Below are 27,845 nucleotides of genomic sequence, written 5' to 3'. Positions count from 1 at the left end.
TAGTAGCTAGGGGGAAACTCAAATGTGGTTCTGGGGTTATTTTTCTTTATATACAGTACATTCTGAAACAGTACATTCTGAAACTCTACATTTTGTTACGTTACAGCTTTATTCTAAAATGGATTAAATTGTTTTTGTTTCTCATCAATCTGCACACAATATCCCATAATGACAAAGCAAAAGCAGTTTTTTTTTTGTGCAAATATATAAAATCCCAAAAACTGAAATATCACATAAGTATTCAGACCCTTTACTCTGTACTTTGTTGAAGCCACTTTGGCAGTGATTTGATTCTCAAGTCTTCTTGGGTATGACGCTACAAGCTTGACACACCTGTATTTGGGGAGTTTCTCCCATTCTTCTCTGCAGATCCTCTCAAGCACTGTCAGGTTGGATGGGGAGCGTCGCTGTACAACTATTTTCAGGTCTCTCCAGAGATGTTTGTTCGGGTTCAAGTCTGGGCTCTGGCTGGGCCACTCAAAGACATTCAGAAAATTATCCCAAAGCCACTCCTGCTTTGTCTTGGCTGTGTGCTCAGGGTTGTTTTGGCATTCAGGCCAAAGAGTTCAATCTTGGTTTCATCAGACCAGAGAATCTTGTTTCTCATGGCCTGAGAGTCTTTAGATGCCTTTTGGCAAACTCCAAGCGGGCTGTCATGTGCCTTTTACTGAGGAGTGGCTTCCGTCTGCCCACTCTACCATAAAGGCCTGATTGGTGGAGTGCTGCAGAGATGGTTGTCCTTCTGGAAGGTTCTCCCATCTCCACAGAGGAACTCCGGAACTCTGTCAGAGTGACGATCGGGTTCTTGGTCACCTCACTCAAGTTGTAGAAACATCTCAAGGATGATCAATGGAAACCGGACGCACCTGAGCTCAATTCCAAGTCTCATAGCAAAGGATTTGAATATTTATGTAAATAAGGTATTTCTGTATTATTTTTAATAAGTGTGCAAACATTTCTAAAAAAAAACATTTTTTTCTTTATGGATTTATGGATTATTGTTTGCAGATTGATGAGGTATTGTTGTTATTTGATCGATTTTAAAATACGGCGGTAATGTAACAACATGTGGAAAAAGTTTAAGGGTCTGAATACTTTCCCGAATGCACTGTATAATATAATATACTGTATAGTCACTGTCTGATGAAAAATGTAACTCAAATGTGTTTATTGTTGTACAGTGCCTTGCGAAAGTATTCGGCCCCCTTGAACTTTGCGACCTTTTGCCACATTTCAGGCTTCAAACATAAAGATATAAAACTGTATTTTTTTGTGAAGAATCAACAACAAGTGGGACACAATCATGAAGTGGAACGAGATTTATTGGATATTTCAAACTTTTTTAACAAATCAAAAACTGAAAAATTGGGCATGCAAAATTATTCAGCCCCTTTACTTTCAGTGCAGCAAATTCTCTCCAGAAGTTCAGTGAGGATCTCTGAATGATCCAATGTTGACCTAAATGACTAATGATGATAAATACAATCCACCTGTGTGTAATCAAGTCTCCGTATAAATGCACCTGCACTGTGATAGTCTCAGAGGTCCGTTAAAAGCGCAGAGAGCATCATGAAGAACAAGGAACACACCAGGCAGGTCAGAGATACTGTTGTGAAGAAGTTTAAAGCCGGATTTGGATACAAAAAGATTTCCCAAGCTTTAAACATCCCAAGGAGCACTGTGCAAGCAATAATATTGAAATGGAAGGAGTATCAGACCACTGCAAATCTACCAAGACCTGGCCTTCCCTCTAAACTTTCAGCTCATAGAAGGAGAAGACTGATCAGAGATGCAGCCAAGAGGCCCATGATCACTCTGGATGAACTGCAGAGATCTACAGCTGAGGTGGGAGACTCTGTCCATAGGAGAACAATCAGTCGTATATTGCACAAATCTGGCCTTTATGGAAGAGTGGCAAGAAGAAAGCCATTTCTTAAAGATATCCATAAAAAGTGTGCCACAAGCCACCTGGGAGACACACCAAACATGTGGAAGAAGGTGCTCTGGTCAGATGAAACCAAAATTGAACTTTTTGGCAACAATGCAAAATGTTATGTTTGGCGTAAAAGCAACACAGCTCATCACCCTGACCACACCATCCCCACTCTCAAACATGGTGGTGGCAGCATCATGGTTTGGGCCTGCTTTTCTTCAGCAGGGACAGGGAAGATGGTTAAAATTGATGGGAAGATGGATGGAGCCAAATACAGGACCATTCTGGAAGAAACCCTGATGGAGTCTGCAAAAGACCTGAGACTGGGACGGAGATTTGTCTTCCAACAAGACAATGATCCAAAACATAAAGCAAAATCTACAATGGAATGGTTCAAAAATAAACATATCCAGGTGTTAGAATGGCCAAGTCAAAGTCCAGACCTGAATCCAATCGAGAATCTGTGGAAAGAACTGAAAACTGCTGTTCACAAATGCTCTCCATCCAACCTCACTGAGCTCGAGCTGTTTTGCAAGGAGGAATGGGAAAAAATTTCAGTCTCTCGATGTGCAAAACTGATAGAGACATACCCCAAGCGACTTACAGCTGTAATCGCAGCAAAAGGTGGCGCTACAAAGTATTGAATAATTTTAATAATTTGAATAAGCTGAAGCACGCCCAATTTTTCAGTTTTTGATTTGTTAAAAAAGTTTGAAATATCCAAAAAATGTCGTTCCACTTCATGATTGTGTCCCACTTGTTGTTGATTCTTCACAAAAAAAATACAGTTTTATATCTTTATGTTTGAAGCCTGAAATGTGGCAAAAGGTCGCAAAGTTCAAGGGGGCCGAATACTTTCGCAAGGCACTGTAGTTGTTTTGAAAGCAATGTACTCAATATACTTTCCGAGTACTCTAGGACCAAGAGATGGTATTCGAAGCAGCTTCTGAAGTTTGGTAATTGTACGTTCATTAATGGGAAAATAAGGAGGTTTTAAAACGTTTCCTGAGAGGTTTCATCAGACAGCGACAATATAATACAATGCATGTAACTTAAACTGTAGCTGTTTATCCAAAGTGACTTACAGTAAATTAAGTGAATCTCTTTTCAGTATGTGATCCCTGTAGCTACTGAACCCAATGACCTTAGTGTTGTTGGGGCCGCGATCTTAACAACTGAGCCACACGGGACCTTTCAGATGTAGCCTAGCTGAGAGGGTGTCACATGTCTTCACCTAGTCAGACATTCTTATCTAGACTCATGAACACAGACATGTAGCCCAGACACATGCTCAGGCACATGTCACACCCATAGAGTAAAGCCCATGTTTTAAAGTACTATGTGAATTGTTTTAACCAAAAATCAATCCCTAATCCACCAATCACCAACCAACCATCCAACCAACCAATCAATCAACTCACCTGTATGTGATATGTTTATGCTGCCAACCAACCAACTAATAACAAACCAAACAACCAATCACCAAACAACCAATCACAAACCAACCAACCAATCACCAACCATCAAACCATCCAACCATCCAACCAACCAACCAATCACAAACCAATCACAAACCAACCAACCAATCACCAACCATCAAACCATCCAACCATCCAACCAACCAACCAATCAACTCACCTGTATGTGATATGCTTATGCTGCCACTTCTGCCCCGTGAGGGCGTACCGCTTTTTCCGGACACTGAATTTGGACGCACCTCCTAGCTGGTCTGGTACACCACATCGGGGCTTCTTCATCCAGCTAGGAAGAACCGAGAACACCATTAGTCAAAACAGGATGTATGCTTGGCCTTGGCTGAACAAACTGTGAAATGGAATCCTGTCATTACTTCCAATACAGACATACTAGTTATCACATACTAGTTATACTAGTTATCACAAAGTCACACAAAGTCACACACACACACACACACACACACACACACACACACACACACACACACACACACACACACACACACACACACACACACATACATCACATAATAAGAGATATGCCTCACCTTACTGTGTAATCGCTAACATCATCATACGAAGCACAAAGAAACAGAAAATGAGACTTTAGCATGCAGGTTAGTCATCACAAACCCCACCACATTATTGTAACTGATTTCATACACACATCATACAATTGATCTCAGCAGCAAAAAAAAGGTACTTGTTTCTCTAATCCTTTTAACACAACCAAACTGCAGCTTCTTAGACTCCTTTTGTGCATCCCAAATGGCACCCTATTCCCTAATTAGTGCACTACTTTTAACCAGAGCCCTATGAGCCCTGGAGAAGAGTCGTGCACTATATAGGGAACAGGGTGCCATTTTGGATGCAGCCCTAGGGACCCCTACACATGTTGATTGGTTCAACGAGCAGCAGAGAGGCAGACAGGCAGACAGGAAGACTGAAGCTGTCATTCCCTTTTCTAGGCTTCTGGGTTCAGAGTAATACTGTGGCATTTACCCCGACTCTGATCTGCTGGTGTAGGTGTATCCGCTGTTAAAGAGCCCTTTGATCACATTAAAACGGGACACTTAACCTGTGTGATGCTAACTCTCTGTCTGGGAAACACTCCCGTCTGCTCTCTTCTCTTCCGGAATGTCAAGCAGCGAATCAGAACAGCCTCACAGGTATGTTTATAACGGTCTGTGACTGTTTATTGGGCATTTAGGGACGTTCATCAACCTACAATGAAGCTGTACTGCACAGGATGAATGATTTGTAAAGCAACTTGCACCCCAAAATAACTACTCATTCTGTGATCAAGATGAATAATTTTGTTCATCTTCTTTCTCACACCGATCCCCTACAACATGCAAAGTGGTGAGACTCACTCTATCGTGTTCCTGTCCAGCGATCCTGTGACGTTGAGGCCATAGAGACGCTGCATGGCAGCGATAGCAGACTGCATGGTCTGGGCCGTCCGCAGGACCGACATCCTGGGGTCTGTAGGGGGAAGGTAGCCGTACGTCTGGAGCCATGTCTGAAGGGGGGAGAGGGGGAAGGAGGCGGGAGAGAGAGAGAGAGAGAAAGGACACAGAGGTGAGAGGTCAGCAAATGGTCAATATGGGTCACATAGTGTACAATTCCAATAAGGTAGGCTTTACATATAGTACTTCATAAGAGGCATTGAAACCCACACCATGAAACAGTGGTGTAAAGTAAATCAAAATACTTTAAAGTACTACTGAAGTAGTTTTTTTGGGTATCTGTACTTTACTATTCATATTTCTGGCAACTTTTAGTCTTACTCTACTACAATCCTAAAGACAATGATCTACTTTTTATTCCATACATTTTCCCTGACACCCAAAAGTACTGGTTACATTACGAATGCTTAGCAGGAAAGGAAAATGGTCCAACTCCCGCACTTATCAGGAGAACATCCCTGATCATCCCTACTGCCTCTGATCTGGTGGACTCACTACACACAAATACTTTGTTTGTAAATTATGTCTGAGTGTTGGAGTCTTCCCCTGGCTATCTGTAAATTTGAAAAAACAAGAAAATCGTACTGTCTGTTTGCTTAATGTAAGGAATTTGAAATGTTTTATGATTTTACTTTTGACACTTAAGTACATTTTAGCAAATACATTTACTTTTGATACTTAAATATACTTCAAACTAAATACTTTTAGACTTTTACTCAAGTAGTATTTTACTGGGTGACTCACTTATACTTGAGTCATTTTCTATTAAGGTGTCTTTACTTTTACTCAAGTATGACAATTGGGTACTTTTTTCACCACGGCCATCAAATATGATTAAAGTGAAAAAGTAATATACCCTAAATTCAACCATAACCCTGCATGTACAAAACTCTTAGTTGGAGAAGCAATGCCATTTTCAATTTTGGTAGTTGTTGGCTCTTCAAATAATTTCCAAAAAGCGCCCATGCTAAAAATGTCAAGTGTCCATCCAGGCAGGAGGATTTCAGTAGCCAGACAGCAGCCTCTAGCCACAGTGTTAGTGAGGAGACAGGCAGAGAGACATAAAGAGAGATCCTCTGATGACCTTTCAGCGTGGGAATGTTATCTATTATCACATCGTCTGCTTGTCAGAAAGCACTCTGATGTAATGGAGCTTTCAGGGCACCCAATAAAACCTGAGATCTCTATACCAAGGGAGGAGAAGAGAGGAGATGAGAAGAGAGGAGAGGAGAAGAGAGGCGAGGCGAAGAGAGGAGAGGAGAAGAGAGGCGAACAGAGGAGAGGAGAGAAGAAGAGAGGAGAGGCGAGGCGAGGAGATGAGAAGAGAGGAGAGGCGAGGCGAGGAGATGAGAGGCGAGGAGATGAGAGAGGCGAAGAGAGGAGAAGAGAGGAGAGGCAAAGAGAGGAGAGGAGAAGAGAGGAGAGCGAGGAGATGAGAGGCGAGGCGAGGAGATGAGGCGAGGCGAGGAGATGAGAGGCGAGGCGAAGAGAAGAGAGGAGAGGCGAGGCCAAGAGAGGAGATGAGAGGGAGAAGAGAGGAGAGGCGAGGCGAGGAGATGAGAGGCGAGGAGATGAGAGGCGAGGAGATGAGAGGCGAGGCGAGGAGATGAGAGGCGAGGAGATGAGAGGAGAGGAGATGAGAGGCGAGGAGATGAGAGAGGCGAGGAGAGGCGAGGCGAAGGAGACGAGGAAGAGAGGCGAGGAGAGGAGAGGAGGCGAGGAGATGAGAAGAGAGGCGAGGAGAGGAGAGGAGAGAAGAGGAGAAGAGAGGTGAGGCGAGGAGATGAGAAGAGAGGCGAGGAGATGAGAAGAGAGGAGAGGAGAGAGAGAGGAGAGGAGAAGAGAGGCGAGGCGAGGAGAAGAGAGGCGAGGCGAGGAGATGAGCGGCGAGGAGAAGAGAGGCGAGGCGAGGCGAGGCGAGGCGAGGAGAGGAGAGAGAGGGAGGAGGAGGAGAGGAGAGGAGGAGGAGAGGAGAGGAGAGGAGAGGAGAGGAGAGGAGAGGAGAGGAGAGGAGAGGAGAGGAGAGGAGAGGAGAGGAGAGGAGAGGAGAGGAGAGGAGAGGGCTTTGGTCAAAAGCAGTGCAGAATAGAGGGAATAGGTGTATTTGGGACACAGTCATAGAGTAGTAAGCCAACAGCACTGAGCTGGAAGCAGGGAATAACCAGAGCATAAACACACACCTCCCTACAGAGCTATTATGGGGCTGCATTACTGCATTACACATGAAAAAGACCCACTCCTCTCATCTTCTCTCCTGCCTGGGAGTAAAACACAATCTCACACATACTGGAGCTCAAATCCATATCCACTCCACTCAGAGAGAGGGGGAGGGGAAGACACAGAGAGAAAGAGAGAGAGGGAGAGAGAGCGAGAGAGAGGGAGAGAGAGCGAGAGCGAGAGGGGGAGAGAGAGAGAGAGAGAGAGAGAGCTGCACAGAGAAAGGCTTAGAATAGAGTCTTACCAACAGAGAGTCTAAATTGACATCCCATATTTCAATCAGATATAGTGATTGACACGTAACAGGACAGGGGTTTGACTGATCCTTGATGCACTGACTCCCTGATCCCAAAAGACCCCGGGATAGGGAGTGAAGTAAAGAGAGTCCCACACACAGTGGCAGTGACAGTTTGTCACTTGACTGTCTTCTACATGGCAGGTGTCAAACTGCTGTGTGGAGAAACGGTGTGAGAAGAGGAGAGACGAGGAGAGGAGCCAGGGGAATAGAGCAAAGACTAGGTTGACGCCTTGTGATTGCTCTGATTCATCACAGGAAAGCACATAGGACTAGTACCGTACCGTATGCATACGACCACACTCACATCCAGGAAGACAGAGAGACCAGCGAAGAGCGGCGAATGTGACAGACAGACAATGGGACAGTTGTCATCCTCCTCACATTCAGTCTCAAACTGCATCAACCCACTGCTGACCTCAGCAAGACTCACACGCTATGATATTGTTCTATTCGAACCAGACCTAACGTGAGGGATAATGCCAGCTGCTCCATGCTTCAGGACGGTAGTGATCTGTAATAGAGTGTGAAGTATGCAGGCTAGTTTACGTTCCACAGAGCACTCGCTACATCAGACATTGAGCTGTTGAGAGGGCTTATTCTGCCCCACTGCTCCTCCTGAATCACACACACACCCTTGCATACACACACACACACACACACACACACAGAGAGAGAGAGGGAGCCTTTCAGGATAGGATTCCGTGTGAACTAGACATGTCATCAGTCCTTCCACATCCCTGCACCTCCACCACCTCATCACCTCTCTGTGTTCTTCCTGCTGGATAGAGTCCCAAATGTCACCCTATTCTATATTCCCTATGATCTGCACTCCTTTTGACCAGGACCCATAAAAGCCTGGGGGAGAGGGAGATGTCTTATTTAGATGACCTCTTTCTTTCTTTCTTTTGATATTTTCTGTAATGTTCTTATTTGTCCACGCCAGGGTTAAAACACAGGGAGCTGTTAAAAGTGTCTCTCTCTCTCTCTCTCGCTCTTCTCCATCTGTCCTTTGGGCCTTTCTCTCCTCGTCTTTAACCTCGCCTATTCTCTCCAACTTTCCCTCTCTATGCGAGGGGACGATAACACATACGCCGTGTGTCAGTTATTCTCGGGGCTGAAACGGCCCCTGGGGGGGGGGGGACAGAGGCTAGATACAGTCCGGTGTGATTCCTAGTGAACTAGTCAGGTAATGACACTAGACACCACCTATAAATACACAGAAACAGACACACTGTACTGTACAATACCCAATAAGGAAAACGACGCAAATAGACTGATCATCGAATTCAGTGAACGTTGCATTTTATAACTTGCTAGTGCATTGGAAAGCCACAACCCTCAGCTTTCAGGGACACTTGATAATCAGCAGATTGTACACTCACGAGACAAGGATCGATCCATCACTGTAAACTTGTAGAAAAACACATGAGGGATCTGCAGGCCCTGAGAAGTGTACTATAGAGGATTTCTCTTTCTCTATCTCTGTCCTGATCTGCAGGCCCTGAGAAATGTACTATAGAGGATCTCTCTTTCTCTATCTCTGTCCTGATCTGCAGGCCCTGAGAAATGTACTATAGAGGATCTCTCTTTCTCTTTCTCTGTCCTGATCTGCAGGCCCTGAGAAATGTACTATAGAGGATCTTTCTCTTTTCTGTCTGATCTGCAGGCCCTGAGAAATTTATAGAGGATCTCTCTTTCTCTTTCCTCTCCGTCTGCAGGCCCTGAGAAATCGATCTCTCTCTTTCTCTCCCTCTCCCCCATGCTCTCTCTCTCTCTCTCTCTCTCCTTGCACTTCGACCACAGCTCCTGGACGACATGGAAGCTGTTACAGTAAAACACTATCTATGATTGTGCTGTCCCAGCACTTTTCTGGTGCTTCGGGGGGTATAACAGAAATTAGGATGAGAAGTGCACCGTTTAGACATTAGGTAAACAACGCCACCGCTATTCACAAGCGCTATCACTTTGTTTCCTGTGAGTCAAATGGGGCTCAATTGTTTGGCTAGGAATTAAAATATACATATATTTCAATGCTCAGCACAGTAAAAAGCAGGGAATCGCTTTGATTTGGAAAAATGTGGTTGTACCACTGTCGATGTGCTGTTCCAGAAGAATGTGTTCTGTGTGGAGGAGTATTATGTCAAATGTAAAAGATATAAATAAACCAAAACAACAAACATCTGCGTTGGAGTTGTATATATTGTGAGGCATCTACATCCCAAATGACACCCTATTCCCGATTTTGTGCACTACTTTTGACCAGCACCCATAGGGCCCTGGTCAAAAGTAGTGCACTAAATAGGGAATAGTGTGTCTTTTGGGATGAAATCAAGTCCCCTAACACACAGCTCTTAGTTCAGAAGCTAATAAAGTGTAGCCTTGGCCGTTAGCATTGTGAAAAATGTGCTTTCAGGCTATGAGAACAAACTTTCTTATCTAAAAGCACAAGTGTTGCAGAAAGCTGAATTAGTATTTTAGAAAACTGGGGCTCACAGTCACAATTATGATATAGCCCAAGGGATTACAGTAACACATTGTCAACACAAACATAGTCTTGTTAAAATTTCCATTATGATAGTTGTGTCTTTGAATTAGGCTAGGCTATGTAGGCTACTTAAGCATTAACCTATTTAAAAATCTTGCCAGAAGTCAATGCTTGCGTCCCAAATGACACCGTGTTCCCTATTTAGTGCAGTAACTTTGACCAGGGCCCATAGGGGCCTCTTAGAAAAAAGGGTTCCAAAACTGTTCTTCGACTGTCCCCATAGGAGAACCCCTTTTAGTTCCTTGTAAAAGCCTTTTTGGTTCCAGGTAGAACTCTTTTGGGTTCCATGTAGAACCCTCTGTGTAAATGGTTCTACCTGGAACCAAAATAGTTCTACCTGGAACCAAAAAGGGTTCTTCAAAGGGTTCTCCTATGGGGACAGCTGAAGAAACCTTTTAGGTTCCAGATTAGTGGTCTGTCGATTATGATGTTTCAACGGCGATACCGATACCGATTATTGGAGGGCCAAAAAAAAGACGATGCCGATTAATCGGCCGATTTATATACGTATGTATTTGTTTTAATGACAATCACAACAATACTGAATGAACAATGAACACTTTCGTTTTAACATACATAAAATCAATTTAGTCTCAAATAAATTGTTAAACATGTTCAATTTTATTTAAATAATGCAAAAACTCAGTGTTGGAGAAGAAAGTAAAAGTGCAATATGTGCCATGTAAAAAAGCTAACGTTTAAGTTCCTTGCTCAGAACATGAGAACATATGAAAGCTGGTGGTTCCTTTTAACATGAGTCTTCAATATTTCCAGTTAAGAACTTTTAGGTTGTAGTTATATATACGACTATTTCTCTCTATACCATTTGTATTTCATAGACCCTTGACTATTGGATGTTCTTTTAGGCACTTTAGTATTGCCAGTCTAATCTCCGGAGTTGATAAGCTTGAAGTCATAAACAGCGCTGTGCTTCAAGCATTGCGAAGAGGTGCTGGGAAACGCAGGGAAGTGCTGTTTGAATGAATGCTTACGAGCCTGCTGCTGCCTACCACCGCTCAGTCAGACTGCTCTATCAAATATCTGACTCTGCTTGCACTGAACGCAAGAGATGTGATACAATTTCAGGTACCACATTGATTATATGCAACGCAGGACAAGCTAGTTAAACAAGTAATATCATCAACCATGTGTAGTTAACTAGTGATTATGTGAAGATTGTTTTTTATAAGAGAAGTTTAATGCTAGCTAGCAACTTACCATGGCTCCTTGCTGCCTGCACTCGCGTAACAGGTGGTCAGTCTCCTCGTGGATTGCAATATATATATGCCGATTACCGATTGTTATGAAAACTTGAAATCGGCCATAATTAGTCGGCCATTCCGATTAATCGGTCGACCTCTATTCTAGGTAGCACCTTTCTTTCTTAGAGTACAGTGCAAAGGGTGCCATTTGGGACAAAGATCAGGGAAGTAAAATGTGGACACGTAAAGCTTGTGTTCCTGTCAAACCAGCCATCGTACCAGCTACATTCTACAGCCATCTGCCAGATCCATCAACATAGACAGATTGATTTAGAGGGATCAGCTCTGTCGTGGTTTCCCCATCTCCCTGTGGGACAATAACCATGACAATCACATAACCCTTTAGCATTAGAAGGGAAGAGGAAGGGGGAGGGAGGGCGGCGAGGGGGGCGACAGTTGGATGTACCACCGTCAGTCATTTAGTGTTCCTTTGTACGGTCTTCCAGTCATGTCTCTCTTCTGTCTTAAACGCTATGACACCACTTCAACTATTTGAATCTCGCAAGAGCACAGGCAGATGCAGAGAGAGCAAATGATGAGTGTTACATGTGTGTCTCCGGTGTGGACACTCTCTTTCCCTTTCTCATTTATATACAGTATTCATTCTCCCCTTGATCTGGTGTCCTAGCACCGGTGTCTATGTAAGGGTGCAGGACTAAAGCACAGGCGTTTGGCTTTTCATGTCAAACAGGCTCCCACTCAATATACTAGTATTTCTCTCCAAGTCCTCCTCTTCCTAACTCGACAATGATCAAGCTTGTAGGCCCAAACAACTGTGTTCAATAGAATCGGAATGGGCAACTCTTGGCCTTCTGTCATTGTGGATCACCTCAACATGACTTGGGCTCTTTCAAAGGTCACAAAACTGCACAAAAGAGCAACCTAAAAGTGTCAGACAAAGAACATGTACCAATCAGAGATGACACATTACACAGATTCATCACAAACTACACACAATGACCACATACACCTAGCTACAGGTAGTTAGTGACAGACAATAATGTATAATATGAAAATGAACTACGGTAGCTCCTCTGTCAGTGTCTATGTGTTGGTCACCTCAGTAGCTTCTGTCAGTGTCTGTGTGCTGGTCACCTCAGTAGCTCATCTGTCAGTGTTTGTGTGTTGGTCACCTCAGTAGCTTCTCTGTCAGTGTCTGTATGTTGGTCACCTCAGTAGCTCATCTGTCAGTGTCTGTGTGTTGGTCACCTCAGTAGCTTCTCTGTCAGTGTCTGTGTGTTGGTCACCTCAGTAGCTTCTCTGTCAGTGTCTGTGTGTTGGTCACCTCAGTAGCTTCTCTGTCAGTGTCTGTGTGTTGGTCACCTCAGTAGCTCATCTGTCAGTGTCTGTGTGTTGGTCACCTCAGTAGCTTCTCTGTCAGTGTCTGTGTGTTGGTCACCTCAGTAGCTTCTCTGTCAGTGTCTGTATGTTGGTCACCTCAGTAGCTCATCTGTCAGTGTCTGTGTGTTGGTCACCTCAGTAGCTTCTCTGTCAGTGTCTGTGTGTTGGTCACCTCAGTAGCTTCTCTGTCAGTGTCTGTGTGTTGGTCACCTCAATAGCTTCTCTGTCAGTGTCTGTGTGTTGGTCACCTCAGTAGCTCCTCTGTCAGTGTCTGTGTGTTGGTCACCTCAGTGGTGAACTCATATGAACTTCCTGTGCCTGTCCCAGCTGGGTAGTGTCAGTGGATCGCTAGATAACGAGCTAGCGCCACATCATACAGGCTCACTAATTAGCCTGGCCAGGAAATCAAAGGCTAACCTTTAAGGCAGTGGGAATACTTCATTAGAGAAGAGACACACACTTCCAAGAAGAGGAGGTAGCCATAGCAACATGCTTCTGGGACAGTGGCTGTCAACAAACAGTGGTGCACATGGCTGGTATATCAAATCAAATCAAATTCTATTTCTCACATGCTCCGAATACAACAGGTGTAGATCTTACAGTGAAATGCTTACTTACCAGCCCTTAACCAACAATGCAGTTTCAATAAGAAATAAAAGTAACAAATAATTAAAGAGTAGCAGTAAGATAACAATAGTGTGACTCTAGGAGAGATGATGATTTTCTTGCCGTGTGGCTGTGATCCGTCTTTAGATCGTAAACAGATATTCTCATGCAGACTGCCTTTTAACAAATTACATTTCAGAACATGACACCGGCCTCTTGGGGAAGCTGACGTCACCTCTCTGCTCCTCGATTTCTCACCCTCGCCACGGCCTGCTTGAATAATCCAGTAGGACACACGCCAACCGACCAGCAAGTAGTGCCAACCTTACCCAGGGTCGCCAAGGCAACACAGCCCGACCCACCAATCCACCCATTGAAGAGATCGCTAAGTACACGGATCGCTCCGAGCACTTAGGCTGTAGCCATATTAGGACCATGACACTAGCGATACTAATGATTATTTCCTGATCCTCTTTGAAAGTGGACATTCTGAAATACTGACTAAATGTTTACGTCCTGGACTTAACAGAGCACTCTATCACTTCTGAAATTCTAGGCTTTGTTCTTTAAAAAAAAAAATATATGTAGACACACAAATCCAACTACTATTAGGTAAATGATAGTGTAATCAAGAAAGAGAACAAACTAACAGCGTAATCAAAGATATTTTATAACTAGTTAATCTGTGTCGTTTTCAACGGGAGCAAATGAGTGATAGTGGGCAGAACAAGCAAGGAGGTGGGCAGAGCCAAGCGCGAGCTAGCGAGATCCTATTGGCGCGTTCTATTATGTATTTGCATACTTCCGCTAGGGAACGCCTACTCCGTGAAGTGCACGTGATAACTCAATCCACCCTTGCTCTCCTTGTAAACAACTTTTTAAAACTTTGGCAAAGGGTAAAGTCTACAAAACGTAGTGCTCTCTGTTTGTCAGAGATTCTAGTTTTGGGAACAGAAAACTGTATTGAGATCAGGCTTTTCTTAGATGCCAAAATGTGCAGAATGTCGGCCCAGTTCCATCTCGCTACATACTCTCCCACTGCCGGCACCTGGGCTTCCTCTCATCACCATATTTGGTCGGGAGTGGAAATTCCAACCGGATGCTTCAGATTTATACATCCGGTGAAACATCTGGCGCCTCGTTCTATCTGTGGCGTAATGGCTCTGTCTCACAGTGACATGTTCCCACGACAATGGATAGTACTGAAAACACACGACAGGCCTACTGCTGGTGACGACTACAGACAGCATCGCCTGTGACAGTGTGACTCTACCCTGACTAACACTGGACTCTTCAGCTTCATTAAAGATTTAATAGCTCACAGAACTGCTACTAACCACGACCTCTATCAATGTATGCCTATGAAGTCTCAGAGAGATGCAGCGTGTGTGAGCAGTAGAGTGGATGATAGATAATGGAAGTGAGAATAATGAAAGAGAGAAAGGTTTGAGCAGGAAGTAGAGAGAGAGGGGGGGCAGAGAGAGAGCAAGGGGGGCTGGCAGAGAGGGAGAGAGAGAGAGAGAGAGAGGGGGGAGACAGAGAGAGAGAGCGAGAGGTGTGGTGAGGGGACTGGACAAATAAACACACACCAAACCAAGCAGCCCCTGCCCTGACCATTGAGCAGCCATTAGTACAGACCTCAGCATTGGCCTCGGTCCCACCATGGAGTCATCATAACACTGTTGGCCGCTGGCAGTACGAGACACACACACAGAGGCACACACCACACACACACCACCCGCTTTCAATTATTCAGTCAGCCAGGCCTCCCAGGCAGGGCATGCCAACTGGTAACATGAGTCATGTTAGGAATGGGCTCTGTCGTTACACTTGTGCCTATGTTGTGAGTCCTAGTGACAACACATCATACCCCATGCTAGATATTTAGCATTTGGGACTGAGATTGGCATAGCTGGCTAACTGTTTGTGCTAATTATTGCGTTGTATTCAAAGACACTTGCTATTGTATTGAGGTGTAAGGTCATTGTTGATTTCATAGTTTATTTCTATCAGAAATAGTACAGTATAGCTACAGTAGTTATACTTCATCTCTATATTCTATTCTCTCTCTGGGGTGATTTCTGTGTTTAATTTTCTTGGTGTAATTCAAACCCTTTGTGACTAATCATGCAACAGTTTTACACCTGATTCCCTGCTGAGGGAAACCACTGTATGCTAGATGTGGAGTGCCAGATAGTGGGCTCACAAGGTTATATTGCCTCAGTGTACGTCTGTAAGCATACAGTGCCTTCGGAAAATACCCCTTGACTTTTTCCACATTTTGTTATGTTACATCCTTATTCTAAAATGGATGAAAAAAAAAAACTATCCTCAGCAATCTACACACAATACCCCATAATAACAAAGCTTAAATAGGTATTTAGAAATGTTTACAAATATATATAAAAATAAAAATATAAATACTGTATTCAGACCCTTTGCTATGAGACTCGAAATTGAGCTCAGGTGCATCCTGTGTTTCCATTGATCATCCTTGAGATGTTTCTACAACTTGATTGGAGTCCACCTGTGGTAAATTCAATTGACTGGACAGGATTTGGAAAGGCACACACCTGTCTATATAAGGTCCCACAGTTGACAGTGCATGTCAGAGCATAAACCAAGCCATGAGGTCGAAGCAATTGTCCGTAGAGCTCCTAGACAGGATTGTGTCAAGGCACAGATCTGGAGAAGGGTACCAAAACTTTTCTGCAGCATTTAAATCCCCAAGAACACAGTGGCCTCTATCATTCTTAAATGGAAGAAGTTTGGGACCACCTGTCCGCCCGTCCAAACTGAACAATCGGGGGAGAGGGGCCTTGGTCAGGAAGGTGACCAAGAACTCGATGGTCACTCTGACAGGGCTCTAGAGTTCCTCTGTGGAGATGGAATAACCTTCCAGAAGAACAACCATCTCTGCAGCACTCCACCAATCAGGCCTTTATGGTAGAGTGGCCAGACAGAAGCCACTCCTCAGTAAAAGGCACATGACAGCCCGCTTGGAGTTTGCCAAAAGGCATCTAAAGACTCTTAGACCATGAGAAACAAGATTCTCTGGTCTGAAGAAACCAAGATTGAACTCCTTGGCATGAATGCCAAGCATCAAGTCTGGAGGAAACCTGGCACCATCCCAACCGGTGTAGCATGGTGGTGGCAGCATCATGCTGTGGGAATGTTTTTCAGCGGCAGGGACTGGGAGACTAGTCAGGATTGAGGGAAAGATGAATGGAGCAAACAACAGAGAGATCCTTGATGAAAACCTGCTCCAGAGCGCCTCAGACTGGGGCGAAAGTTCACCTTCCAACAGCACAACGACCCTAAGCATACAGCCAAGACAATGCAAGAGTGGCTTCGGGACAAGTCTCTGAATGTCCTTGAGTGGCCCAGCCTGAGCACAGACTTGAACCTGATCAAACATCTCTGGAGAGACCTGAAAATATCTGTGCAGCAACGCTCCCAATCTAACCTGTCAGAGCTTGAGAGGATCTGCAGGGAAGAATGGGAGAAACTCCCCAAATACAGGTGTGCCAAGCTTATAGCGTCATACCCAAGAAGACTCAATGCTGTGATTGCTGCCAAATGGACTTGAACAAAGTACTGAGTAAAGGGTCTGAATACTTATGTAAATGTGACATTTCAGTTTTTATTTGTAATAAATTAGCGGGGGGAAAACTACTGTTTTGGCTTTGTCATTGGGGTACTGTGTGTAGATTGATGAGGGACAACATGTTTTTTAATCAATTTAAGAATAAGTCTGTAACCTAACGAAATGTGGAAAAAGCCAAGGGGTCTGAATACTTACCGGAGGCACTGTAAAGGTTACAGCTGTGGTTATTGAATAATGTCGTCTTCATTTCCAGGAAAAAGCGGGTCTTTTTGTATGACTACAGTTATAAAATGTAAAGAAACAAGTGCTGAATGAGAGCGAATGGAAATGCTGCCTTGAACTTGATTCTGTCAATGTATACAATATATATACACACACACACACACAAATATACCATAGAGTAGAGGGCAAAATATATCAAGTACCATGCCAGCAATTCGATTTTTTGCCATTTACCCTACAGAGAAACAACGACCTTGAACATAAAGTAGTTCAACTTTACTAGTTGAACCTTACTAGTAGTTTGTAGTAAAGTTGTTTCACCTAAGGCAATGACGTGTATGCTTGTTGGATCAGTACACTCTGATTCCTTTTAGTCTCTCTCCACCAGGGTCATATTCATTACTGGACACTGTGGCAAATGCTTTGCAACAGAAAATGAAAACAACCGTTTGTTATTGGTCAAGTTCAGGTAGTCCCTCCCCATGTTGGCCCTTTTGCTTCCGTTTTGTGCCGAGTGAATACAACCCAGATAACATCACTGTGGTACTGTAGCCTACAGTCAGAGGAATGATTCTTATACATGTCTATACCTTACCAGTCCCAGACACAGACAGGGAAATAAGCTTAAAAATCCATTGTCTCACTGTAATGACTTTGTGTCTATAGTTCTAGTTTGGTTTACATGCATAACAATAATGTACCACTAGATATGTCACTTTACTGACAGACACAGTACCCAATGCTTCCTTTGTCCATCACAAATGTTAATGATGTCTCCTCCACACATATTTTTGATTATCCAATGGGAAACATGCCACTTGAAAAGACACAAAACCATAAAAAAAATAAACGACATCATTTGGTTCTCTCTCTTCCATTATAACAAGGGCAGACTAATGTGGGGGAAATGGCTTTTTAGCAGAGTGGGAGACGGACCAAAAGAGTGAAAGTGTTCAGAAATGCTTGGCAAAATAAATACTGTACAATGCCTGCTGCATTGGAGAAGAAGTGAGCAAGTTCAAGTTCAGGCCTCTCTGGGGTTATAGGACTCTCAACTAACAACCAACCAGATACAGGACGTTGGGACCATTATTAAACTCTCCTCCAAACCCAGTGAGGATTTCTCTTGAAAATAGTCTGACCACCAATTACAGAGCAGCAGGTTTATGTCAACCGTCATATTTTATTGTCCTCTGTGACCTATGTGTGTGTGTGTGTGTGTGTGTGTGTGTGTGTGTGTGTGTGTGTGTGTGTGTGTGTGTGTGTGTGTGTACAAAGACTTGCAGGAGAGACAGGCTGCCAGACCCACCCTGTACTGACCAAACCACACAGATTCACCACAGTACACCAGACCAACAACCATTTTTTAGTATCAGAGGGATTTAGGGATATGAATCATAGTATTTTGGTTCTCGTTCACTTCCTCGCGTAACAATAAACACCACACACTCTACACTGTATGAGCTTATATTCCAATGCCCATTCATTGTGTTGTGAATTTTCAACAAAGGAAAAGATTTCATCTTAGTGCAAATAGAATAATATACCTATTGAGCTTTGTAAGGTCACGCAAATGTATTTCGCTGTGGAATGACAAACATTTCCTTCCTGCTTTATAATGCAGTTGATCTGTTAGCCTTCTCTCCATGCACTGACGGCAGAAAGAAGGGACTGAAAGCTCAAAGTATTTGCATTACAATATGCTCTCAACCATCTGATCTGTAGCCAGATCACAATGATCAAGGTTCTTCAGTTTCAGGCTCCTGGCTATGCTTTTGACCCCTCTCTTTCTCTCTCAGTCTCTGCTCCACCTCCCTTCCTGCTTCCTAAATGGCACCCTGTTCCCTTTAAAGTGCACCACTTTTGACCAGGGCCCATAGGGAGGGCTTTGGTCATAAGTAGTGGCCTATGTAGGGAGTAGGGTGCCATTTGGAATGCAGATATGAGGTGGGGGGAGAGGGAGGGCCCCAGCCCCCTTGTCATGTTGGCTTTGACATCTATTACTGCATGACCGGTAGCATCTGTTTTTCATCTTCACAGGTTTGTATATGTTGGGCTTGCAAGTCATGTGGATGTAAATCTTCTATTAGCAGTGTTAACATGCCAAATGCATAGAGATCCTATAATTCATCCTATATGTAAGTATATGGGTAAATGCTTGGTAATGGGATTATGTCCATTCAATTGCAAAGGAATGACAGAGCCATTTGTTCACTCACCCTAGAATTGACTATTAACATTTGACTCTATACATGTTTTATAGTTTTGGCACACATGTTATGCAGAAAGACTACTTTTGGCACGGACTTTGACTTTACCACACCCTCCTTTAATTTTAGGGAGTGCCGTCCAAACTTCAGCTGGCACCGCCCTCTTGGCAGAATACTGACAGTGATAGTGGGTAATAATTTTGAACTTTTTATGAGCACCCGGTGCAGGATGGGGAGACCCTTTTGAAAGAAGGCTATGTTTTTGTGTTTGTTTGATTTATTTTTTATATTTACAGAAACATTTGTGTAACATCAGAAATAAACCAGGCTGCGTAGGCCTAAAGCCTACTGTAAACGCGTTATAACAATGCATTACCACGTTATAAGGTTGAAATAAATGATTAGGCTACAGCATCCACAAAGCACTCCCTTGCTAGGTTTTGAAACAACAGATATTACAGACAAATGCGTCGAGCAGTTAAACCAATGGGATAAATAGTTGACCATTAGATATGCAGGCTACCGATGTATCCTGTTTGCTACTACAGCAGGAAAATAATCCGGCAGCAACTGAAAATCAGAATTATTATGTGGATTATAATTATTGGACATTTTTGTAGGGGTTGATACATTTTTCATCGGGGAAAATGAAGTCTCAAATTTCAAGTGGAAATTACAAACTTCCGAAGCCTTTTTAAAACCTCAAATATACTGCAAGTGTAACATTTCCTGTGTTGCAGGACATTTCTCCCACAACAGGATAATCAAATTAAGATCCTGATCTGTAAAGTGGGGAGTTTAAATAAATGTTCCCTAAATCCCATTCGTATTTGCCTTGGGTTGTGTGGGACATCACAAATCCAATTCCCATCCTTGCAGTAGAGGCTATGGCATCACCAAATGAGCCAATAGCCCATGGTGCTACGTTATGAAAATACAAGTTATATTTGAATTAGGATACATAATCACAAGTTAGATCTCAGTTCATTATAATACCATTCCAATCAATGTTCAAAGTTAGTGACCAGATATATCAGCTGGATGTATTTAACAACAACCATTGAACCATAGAAGCATGCTTTGCTTCTAAAATTGCCTAACATATGGCTATAGGCACATTCCCACGTCTAAAATAGTAATAGTGTGAGAGAAAGGTGGACAGAATGGAACAGTACTGTTGTAGCCTGTCTAGTTCGCACCTCGTAAACACTCACAAAGAGGTCTGCTGTTGAAGCTAAATTCAACTTCATCCCTAAAGCATGGAGGGCTCATAAGCGGTTCTTATTCAAAAACCCAGGCATAAAATGGCATGCATTATGATCATATTTATCTTGGTAACTAGGAATTATTATGCATAAACCACCAGTGAAAAAAAGCTAGCAGTACCCCGTTCCCATTCTTACCTCTACGCTGAACGGTTGTTCCTCTCCATTCACGGCACATAAAATCCACAGCAAGAATTGCAAGCACAACGTCCCTAGATAAAAGCTATTCAAACGTCTTCTAGTGTGAAATGCTAACAAAATCATAATGAAGCCCCTTAATTGTTTCTGCTTGTTTTATTAATAGTCAATCAAAACAAACGGACAAGGAGTAAATCCCTGGCGTCTCAGGCGGAGGCTAGGAGGAACATTGGCGGTGATGGTATCTCTCTCGCATGCCCGGGGAAAGAATGATCGTCGCCTCCGCTCGTCGAGGGTTGAAGAGGAAGTTATCCGGAGAAGACAATAATTCGCAATTGTTTTTCAGATGTTCCGTTTTATTTGTCCACTGCTCAGTTCTCCTCAGTGGATCCACCTCTAACGCTGTTGTCAGACACATTTAGCTGGGGTCCTACACTGCGCGGCATAGCTGCTAGTTTTCAACCATAACTCGGATGACTGCGCCTGCGCTCTCTCTCCGAACCCCCATCAGAGCCGCATATTATAACACTCCCATTTTGGAGCCTGCGCGGCTCAGAGCGTCACGGAATCTTAGATCATATACCAAACTATATCATCGCTATATCGTACCTTATGGACAGTGGTGGAAAAGGGAGGCGATAAAGGAGCCCGAGGTTGTTATTCCTGGGGCCAAACACAAACGTGCTACCTTATCCAAACCAAGTATGACAGAGTCTGTGTTGCCCATAACATCGGTGGTTGCTGATGGTTGTTGATGATGATGATGATAATGACGATGAAGCTTTCGATTATGATTAGCCTATATAATTGCACAGGCGATTTCACTCATTATTACATGTTATTAGCCTACATGTTGCCCGTTCCATTGATCCTCTTACAGAAAACTGTTTTTAACATTTTAACACTAGGCTACTGTCAAACAGCAACACTTTCATTTCAGATGTTCTCTGTACACTTTTTTAATAGCTAATGTTGAAATGTTTCTTGTTGAATGACTTCCGTATAGTCCGTGACAGCCCAGCATATACATCTTATATGTGGTTGTATTTGAAATGACAATATTCACTTTATAGTGCACGACTTTTGACCAGGAGCCATGTGGCTTTGGTTAAAAGTAGTGCACTATGTAGGGAATAGTGGTGCCATTTGGGATGTATACACCGTGATTGTACAGTAGTAGGCTATGATAAAAGCCGAGGAAATGCACTGTACGTTGTTGTTTGTCAAGTCCACCAGAGGGCAATGACAAGCTAAATGTGATATTAGATGAAAGGAGACGTGTCAGCTTGCTTACTGTACAGTACAATAGTTACGTTTATGTATATGCAAACACACAATGTCACAGTCCCATGGATCTGTACAATATTTGCATTGAAGAAGAAAATGTACACACCAATCTAATTGGAGTTAAAATGACTGTTGCCCCAATCCCTTTCCCATACAACCCAAAAGCCCCCCTCCCCACCTCTCTCTCTCTTTCTCTCTCTCTCTGGTTCTCTCTCATCTCTTCAAATATGAATGTCTGAGAGCTGCACATTTGAGAGCATCACCGCTTGGTATGGCAACTACTTGGCATCGACCGCAAGACGCTACAGAAGGTAGTGTACCGCCCAGTATTACTGGGGCCAAGCTCCCTGCCATCCAGGACCTCTTTACCAGGCAGTGTCAGAAGAAGGCCCTAAAAATTGGCAAAGACTCCAGCCACCCAAGTCTATCTGTTCTCTATGCTACTGCACGGCAAGCAGTACCGGAGCGCCAAGTCTGGGACCAGAAAGCTCCTGAACAGCTTCTACCCCCAAGCCATAAGACTGCTGAACAGTTAATCAAATGGCTACCCGGACTATTTTCTATTGAGACATTTTTTTTGTTTAACTGACTCTATTGCACTGGCTCTATGCACACTCACGGAACTCTACCCACACACTCACACATATTACACTGACACTCCATCACACACACTCACACACTACATACGCTCACATACACACACACACATATGCATATATAATCCTAAGCCTAATCACCGACAGCGACGAGACAGCCTATAGGGAGGAGGTCAGAGACCTGTTGTTGTGCCAGGACAACAACCTCTCCCTCAACGTGATCACGACAAAGGAGATGATTGTGGACTACAGGTGAAAGAGGACCAAGCACACCTCCATTCTCATCGACAGGGCTGTAGTGGAGCAGGTTGAGAACTTCAAGTTCCTTGGTGTCCACATCACCAACAAACTAACATGGTCCAAGCACACCAAGACAGTCGTGAAGAGGGCACGACAAAACCTATTCCCCCCAAGAGACTGAAAAGATTTGACATGGGTCCTCAGAGCCTTAAAAGGCTCTACAGCTGCACCATCAAGAGCATCCTGGTTGCATCACTGCTTGGTATGGCAACTGCTTGGCCTCCGACCGCAAGGCACTACAGATGGTAGTGCAACCAGCCCAATACATCACTGGGGCCAAGCTTTCTGCCATCCAAGACCTCTATACCAGGCGGTGACAGAGGAAGGCCCTAAAAATGGTCAAAAACTCCAGCCACCCTAGTCATTGACTTCTCTCTGCTTCTGCACGGCAAGCAGTACTGGAGCGCCAAGTCTAGGTCCAAGAGGCTTCTAAATAGCTTTTACCCCCAAGCCATAAGACTCCTGAACATCTAACCAAATGACTACCCAGACTATTTGCATTGCCCCCCTTTTACACCGCTGCTACTCTCTGTTGTTATCATCTATGCATAGTCACTTTAATAACTCTACCTACATGTACATATTACCTCAACTAACCGGTGCCCCCACGCATTGACTCTGTAACTGTACCCCCCTGTATATAGTCTCGCTATTGTTAGTTTACTGCTGCTCTTTAATTACTTGTTACTTTTATTTATTATTCTTATCCATATTTTTTTTAACTGCATTGTTGGTTCGTGGCTCGTAAGAAAGCATTTCACGGTAAGGTCAACACCTTTTGTATTCGGCGCATATGACTAATACGATTTGATTTGATATTGATGCCACACTCTTTCACACTCTTCACATCTGCTGCTGCTACTCTGTTTATTATCTATCCTGATCACTTTCACCCTTACCTACATGTACATATTACCTCAATTACCTCAACTACCTCGTACCCCTGCATATTGACTCGGTACCGGTACTCCTTGTATATAGCCTCGTTATTGTTATTTCATTGTGTTACGATTTCCTTTCTTAATTAACAAATTTGTCTTACTTTCTAACTCTGCATTGTCAGGAAAGGGCTTGTAAGTAAGCATTTCACGGTAAAGTCTACACTTGTTGTACTTGGCGCATGTGACAAATACATTTGATTTGACATTTGATTTTGATTTGAATCTAGTTTAATGAAGCAGACCAATGATTTTCCACTTAGAGTCAAATGTGATGGAGAAAAAACAACCAGAGAGTAGGTAGAGGGTGGCGAGGGGAGCCTCGACACCATTAGTTCTGTTGATGAGGTTTCAATTTGCCTGGCCTCCCCCTTGGGGGTCTTGTTGTACACAGTGTGTGTGTGTGTGTGTGTGTGTGTGTGTGTGTGTGTGTGTGTGTGTGTGTGTGTGTGTGTGTGTGTGTGTGTGTGTGTGTGCAGCAGCAATAAATGGGCATGTGTGTGTGCAGCAGCAATAAATGGGCAGAGAGACTCAATCTAAAGCCTTCACAAACATCTGCATAACATTGCTCTTTCATCCTTGTTATTGTGTTGAGAGATTATGCTGCTGATTTCAAATGAGCCAATGTGTCACGCCCTGACCTGAGATATCTCTGTTTTCTTTATATTTTGGTTAGGTCAGGGTGTGACTAGGGTGGGTACACTAGTTTTTGTATTGTCTAGATTTTTTTGTATGTCTGGGGTTTTTGAAGGTCTAGGTGATTTGTATGTCTATGGTGGCCTGATATGGTTCCCAATCAGAGGCAGCTGTTTATCGTTGTCTCTGATTGGGGATCATATTTATGTATCCATTTCCCTTTGGTGTTTATGGGATCTTGTCTATGTGTAGTTACCTGTCAGCACTCATTTGTATAGCTTCACGGTTTGTTATTTTGTTCAGTGTTTCATTCTTTAAATAGGACTGTATGCCTACCACGCTGCACCTTGGTCCGATCCTTATAACGAACGTGACACAATGGTTGAAATCCGCTGAAACTGAGTGGTGTATAACTTTAGCAGGATAGCCTGCAATCATTTTTTTATGATCATTATATTCTGTATGTAGACTTATTTTATGGGAGATGTTATTGCTTTCTAAGTAACTGTTGTGTAGTTCTAAAATATGATGAATCCGTTGTTGGGAATTGTAATGGTAATTTATTATCTAGAATACCTACAAACTACTTTGTTCTATTCTGATTGGTCAGGTGTTAGTTAATTGCTGGAAGAGTTGATGAATGGCTGTAAGTGTGGTCAGTTGGTTCTTTGTAAAATCTACTAAAGGATAATCGGTCTCCACCCAGTGTTTGTCTACATAGAGAATTATCCATACACCATCTAAAGAACCCACAAATATAGGAGACCAAATTCACCAGGTGAGCCATGGGAGCATACAATTGGATAACATTCTTGTTTTGAAGGTTTCAGCTAGTGATCGCTAGAGTAGCACACAATATACACTACCGTTCAAAAGTTTGGGGTCACTTATAAATGTCCTTGTTTTTTAAAGAAAAGCACATTTTTCATCCATTAAAATAACATAAAATACAGTGTAGACATTGTTAATGTTGTAAATGACTATTGCAGCTGGAGATGGCTGATTTTTAATGGAATATCTACATAGGCGTACAGAGGCTCCTTATCAGGAACCATCACTCCTGTGTTCCAATGACACGTTGTGTTAGCTAAGCCAAGTTTATCATTTTAAAAGGCTTATTGATCATTAGAAAACCCTTTTGTAATTACGTTTGCACAGCTGAAAACTGTTGTGCTAATTAAAAAAGCAATAAAACTGGCCTTCTTTAGACCAGTTGAGTATCTGGAGCATCAGCATTTGTGGGTTCGATAACAGGCTCAAAATGGCCAGAAACAAGTAACTTTCTTCTGAAACTCATGTCCATTCTTGTTCTGAGAAATGAATGCTATTCTATGTGAGAAATTACAAAGAAACTGAAGATCTCATACAACATTGTGTACTACTCCCTTCATAGAACAGAGCAAACTGTCTCTAACCAGACTAGAAAGAGGAGTGGGAGGCCCCGGTGCACAACTGAGTAAGAGGACAAATACATTAGAGTGTCTACTTTGAGAAACAGACGCCTCACAAGTTTTCAACTAGCAACTTCATTAAATAGTACACGCAAAACACCAGTCTCAACGTCAACAGTGAAGTGGCGACTCCGGGATGCTGGCCTTCTAGGCAGAGAGGCAAAGAAAAAGCCATATCTCGGACTGGCCAATAAAAATAAAAGATTAAGATGGGCAAAAGAACACAGACACTGTACAGAGGAACCCGGAGTCGCCACTTCACTGTTGACGTTGTGACTGGTGTTTTGCGGATACTATTTAATGAAGCTGCTAGTTGAGGACTTGTGAGGCCCACCTGTTTAGCTATGAAAAAAAACCAAATATATTTGTTGCCTGTTTTTTATATCGTTTTGGTATTAATACGTGTCACATATCAGTTTGCAAACAAAGTCGAAATTCTATATACATTGAGTTAATAAAGCCGCACACAAACGTGGTCTCTGTTTTGCTTTCTTGAGTAAGACCGCTCCAAAATTCTGGTGTTTCATTCTAGCTCAGTGCTTTCTGTGGTGAAGGGGTAGCCAGCGGAAAATACAGAGTCTAGGTTGTTGGTCATCTTCTCTAGTTGTGCTCGGTGTTCTGTCACCGCAGAATATACAGGGAGAGCTTGAAAGTTCAATCCCCCTTGGTTGCTGCCATAGATTTACGTAAGAAGTGCCCATCCAAGAAGGTTCAAGGGCATTGGCTACAGATAAAATGACATCAAATCACATTACATCTACCGTAGTTTTGATTGGACCGATCATGTCAACATCATACTTTCAAAGTCTTAGCTAGCAAGGTTGACAAGCAGTCATCACCATGAATCACGTCAACAATGTACTGGCAAATCCTTTTCAATCCTTGTCATATGAAGAGAAATTATAGATAAAAAGTATCGGTGCTCATTGGCCATTGGACATAAACATAACACAACAAGTTGGAAATCGCAAATTCAACAGTGAGTGAAGGAATTAGTGGCTTTGCCAAGGAATCCCTATTTTGCTTCCCCTGCCTGCTATTTGGTGGAAAGGGTGTGTGGTCCAAGTCTGGGTTTAACGATAAACATTCACCCGCAACACCATGTGCCAGAAAAGGTTGAATACAAAACTGGGAAATCTTGACTTCTGTGAGTTCAAGACAATTGGGATCTCTGAAAAAAAACTAGCGCCGACTGGGAAAATACGTTTTGAACGGTCATCCAACTCGGAATTCCAAGTTGGGAACTCGGGCCTCTTTCTAGAGCTCCGACATGAAGATCAGACGTCATGATTCAACCTTGTTTATTTCAGAGTCCCCAGTTGTCTTGAAAGCACCATAAATCCAGAGAATGCCAGACTTTGATGACAATGTTTCATGACAGAAATTGTCCACAATTGTTCAAGTGAGTCCAAAAATGTATTGTATGCTGCTGCATAAATGATGCAATATGCCAGGAAGATATATATACTGTAGCTAAGGAAGTATGTATGTTGTGTAGTAAGCTGTTAGTAGCCCATATGCCTAACCTTAATAGTTTGGTCCCTTTCCCCCTCATAACTTAGCCTACTGTTCTGACTTGGTGGTGAAATGTCATCATCAAATATTGTAAGAGCTTTCATTGTCTGCTTATATGCCCCCTTTATTTATCGTTGGTTATGACTTGGGGTACAGGGAGAATACTGTATGAATGGCCCATGTTCTGAATTCTATCTCTGTACATTTCAAAAGTGGTGAACAAATTGTTATATTGACTACGTTCGTCTTATCTCATTCATTAATGTCTTAATCAAAATTACGGATAGCCTCTTATCCACTCATCGTTCCCTTATTCCATAGTTTGTACATCTCAATTGTCAGTAGAAACCACAAGTCAGCAATATCAGCAATGTTTTTTCTTAAAGGCAGTAAATGAGTCTGAATGAACTGTTTTGCTAACAGATAAGGCTGATAACCAGGTGTAGCGGTGGAAAGGATTCACTCCATGCTGCTGAAAAGAAAGCTCTGTTGTTGGGACATGTTTATGTAGGCCCTAACAGTTTGTGGGCACCG

General features: G+C 43.1%; 1 protein-coding gene across 4 annotated transcripts in view; it reads right to left on the bottom strand.

Moving 5' to 3' along the window:
- Window positions 1–21,233, bottom strand: part of LOC112215564 (matrix metalloproteinase-16) — an 84,974-nt gene extending 63,741 nt beyond the window's left edge. Inside the window, exons 1-4 of one of the 4 annotated variants that reach the window (XM_042299021.1) lie at window positions 20,589–21,233; window positions 4,782–4,930; window positions 3,957–3,971; window positions 3,572–3,694 (exon numbers count right to left, since the gene is read on the bottom strand). In XM_042299021.1, the coding sequence (XP_042154955.1) occupies window positions 3,572–3,694; window positions 3,957–3,971; window positions 4,782–4,930; window positions 20,589–20,714 (413 nt within the window). In that variant the 5' untranslated portion in view covers window positions 20,715–21,233. The remainder of the gene's footprint in view (window positions 1–3,571; window positions 3,695–3,956; window positions 3,972–4,781; window positions 4,931–20,588) is intronic. The other 3 variants (XM_042299022.1, XM_042299023.1, XM_024374690.2) reach the window with 3 other exon arrangements.
- Window positions 21,234–27,845: the final 6,612 nt, after the last annotated feature.

Source organism: Oncorhynchus tshawytscha, linkage group LG16 (assembly GCF_018296145.1).
Source record: "Oncorhynchus tshawytscha isolate Ot180627B linkage group LG16, Otsh_v2.0, whole genome shotgun sequence".
Taxonomy (NCBI): Eukaryota; Metazoa; Chordata; class Actinopteri; order Salmoniformes; family Salmonidae; genus Oncorhynchus; species Oncorhynchus tshawytscha.
The sequence above is the reverse complement of the archived record's forward strand: the minus strand, read 5'-3'. Positions and strand labels throughout refer to the sequence as shown.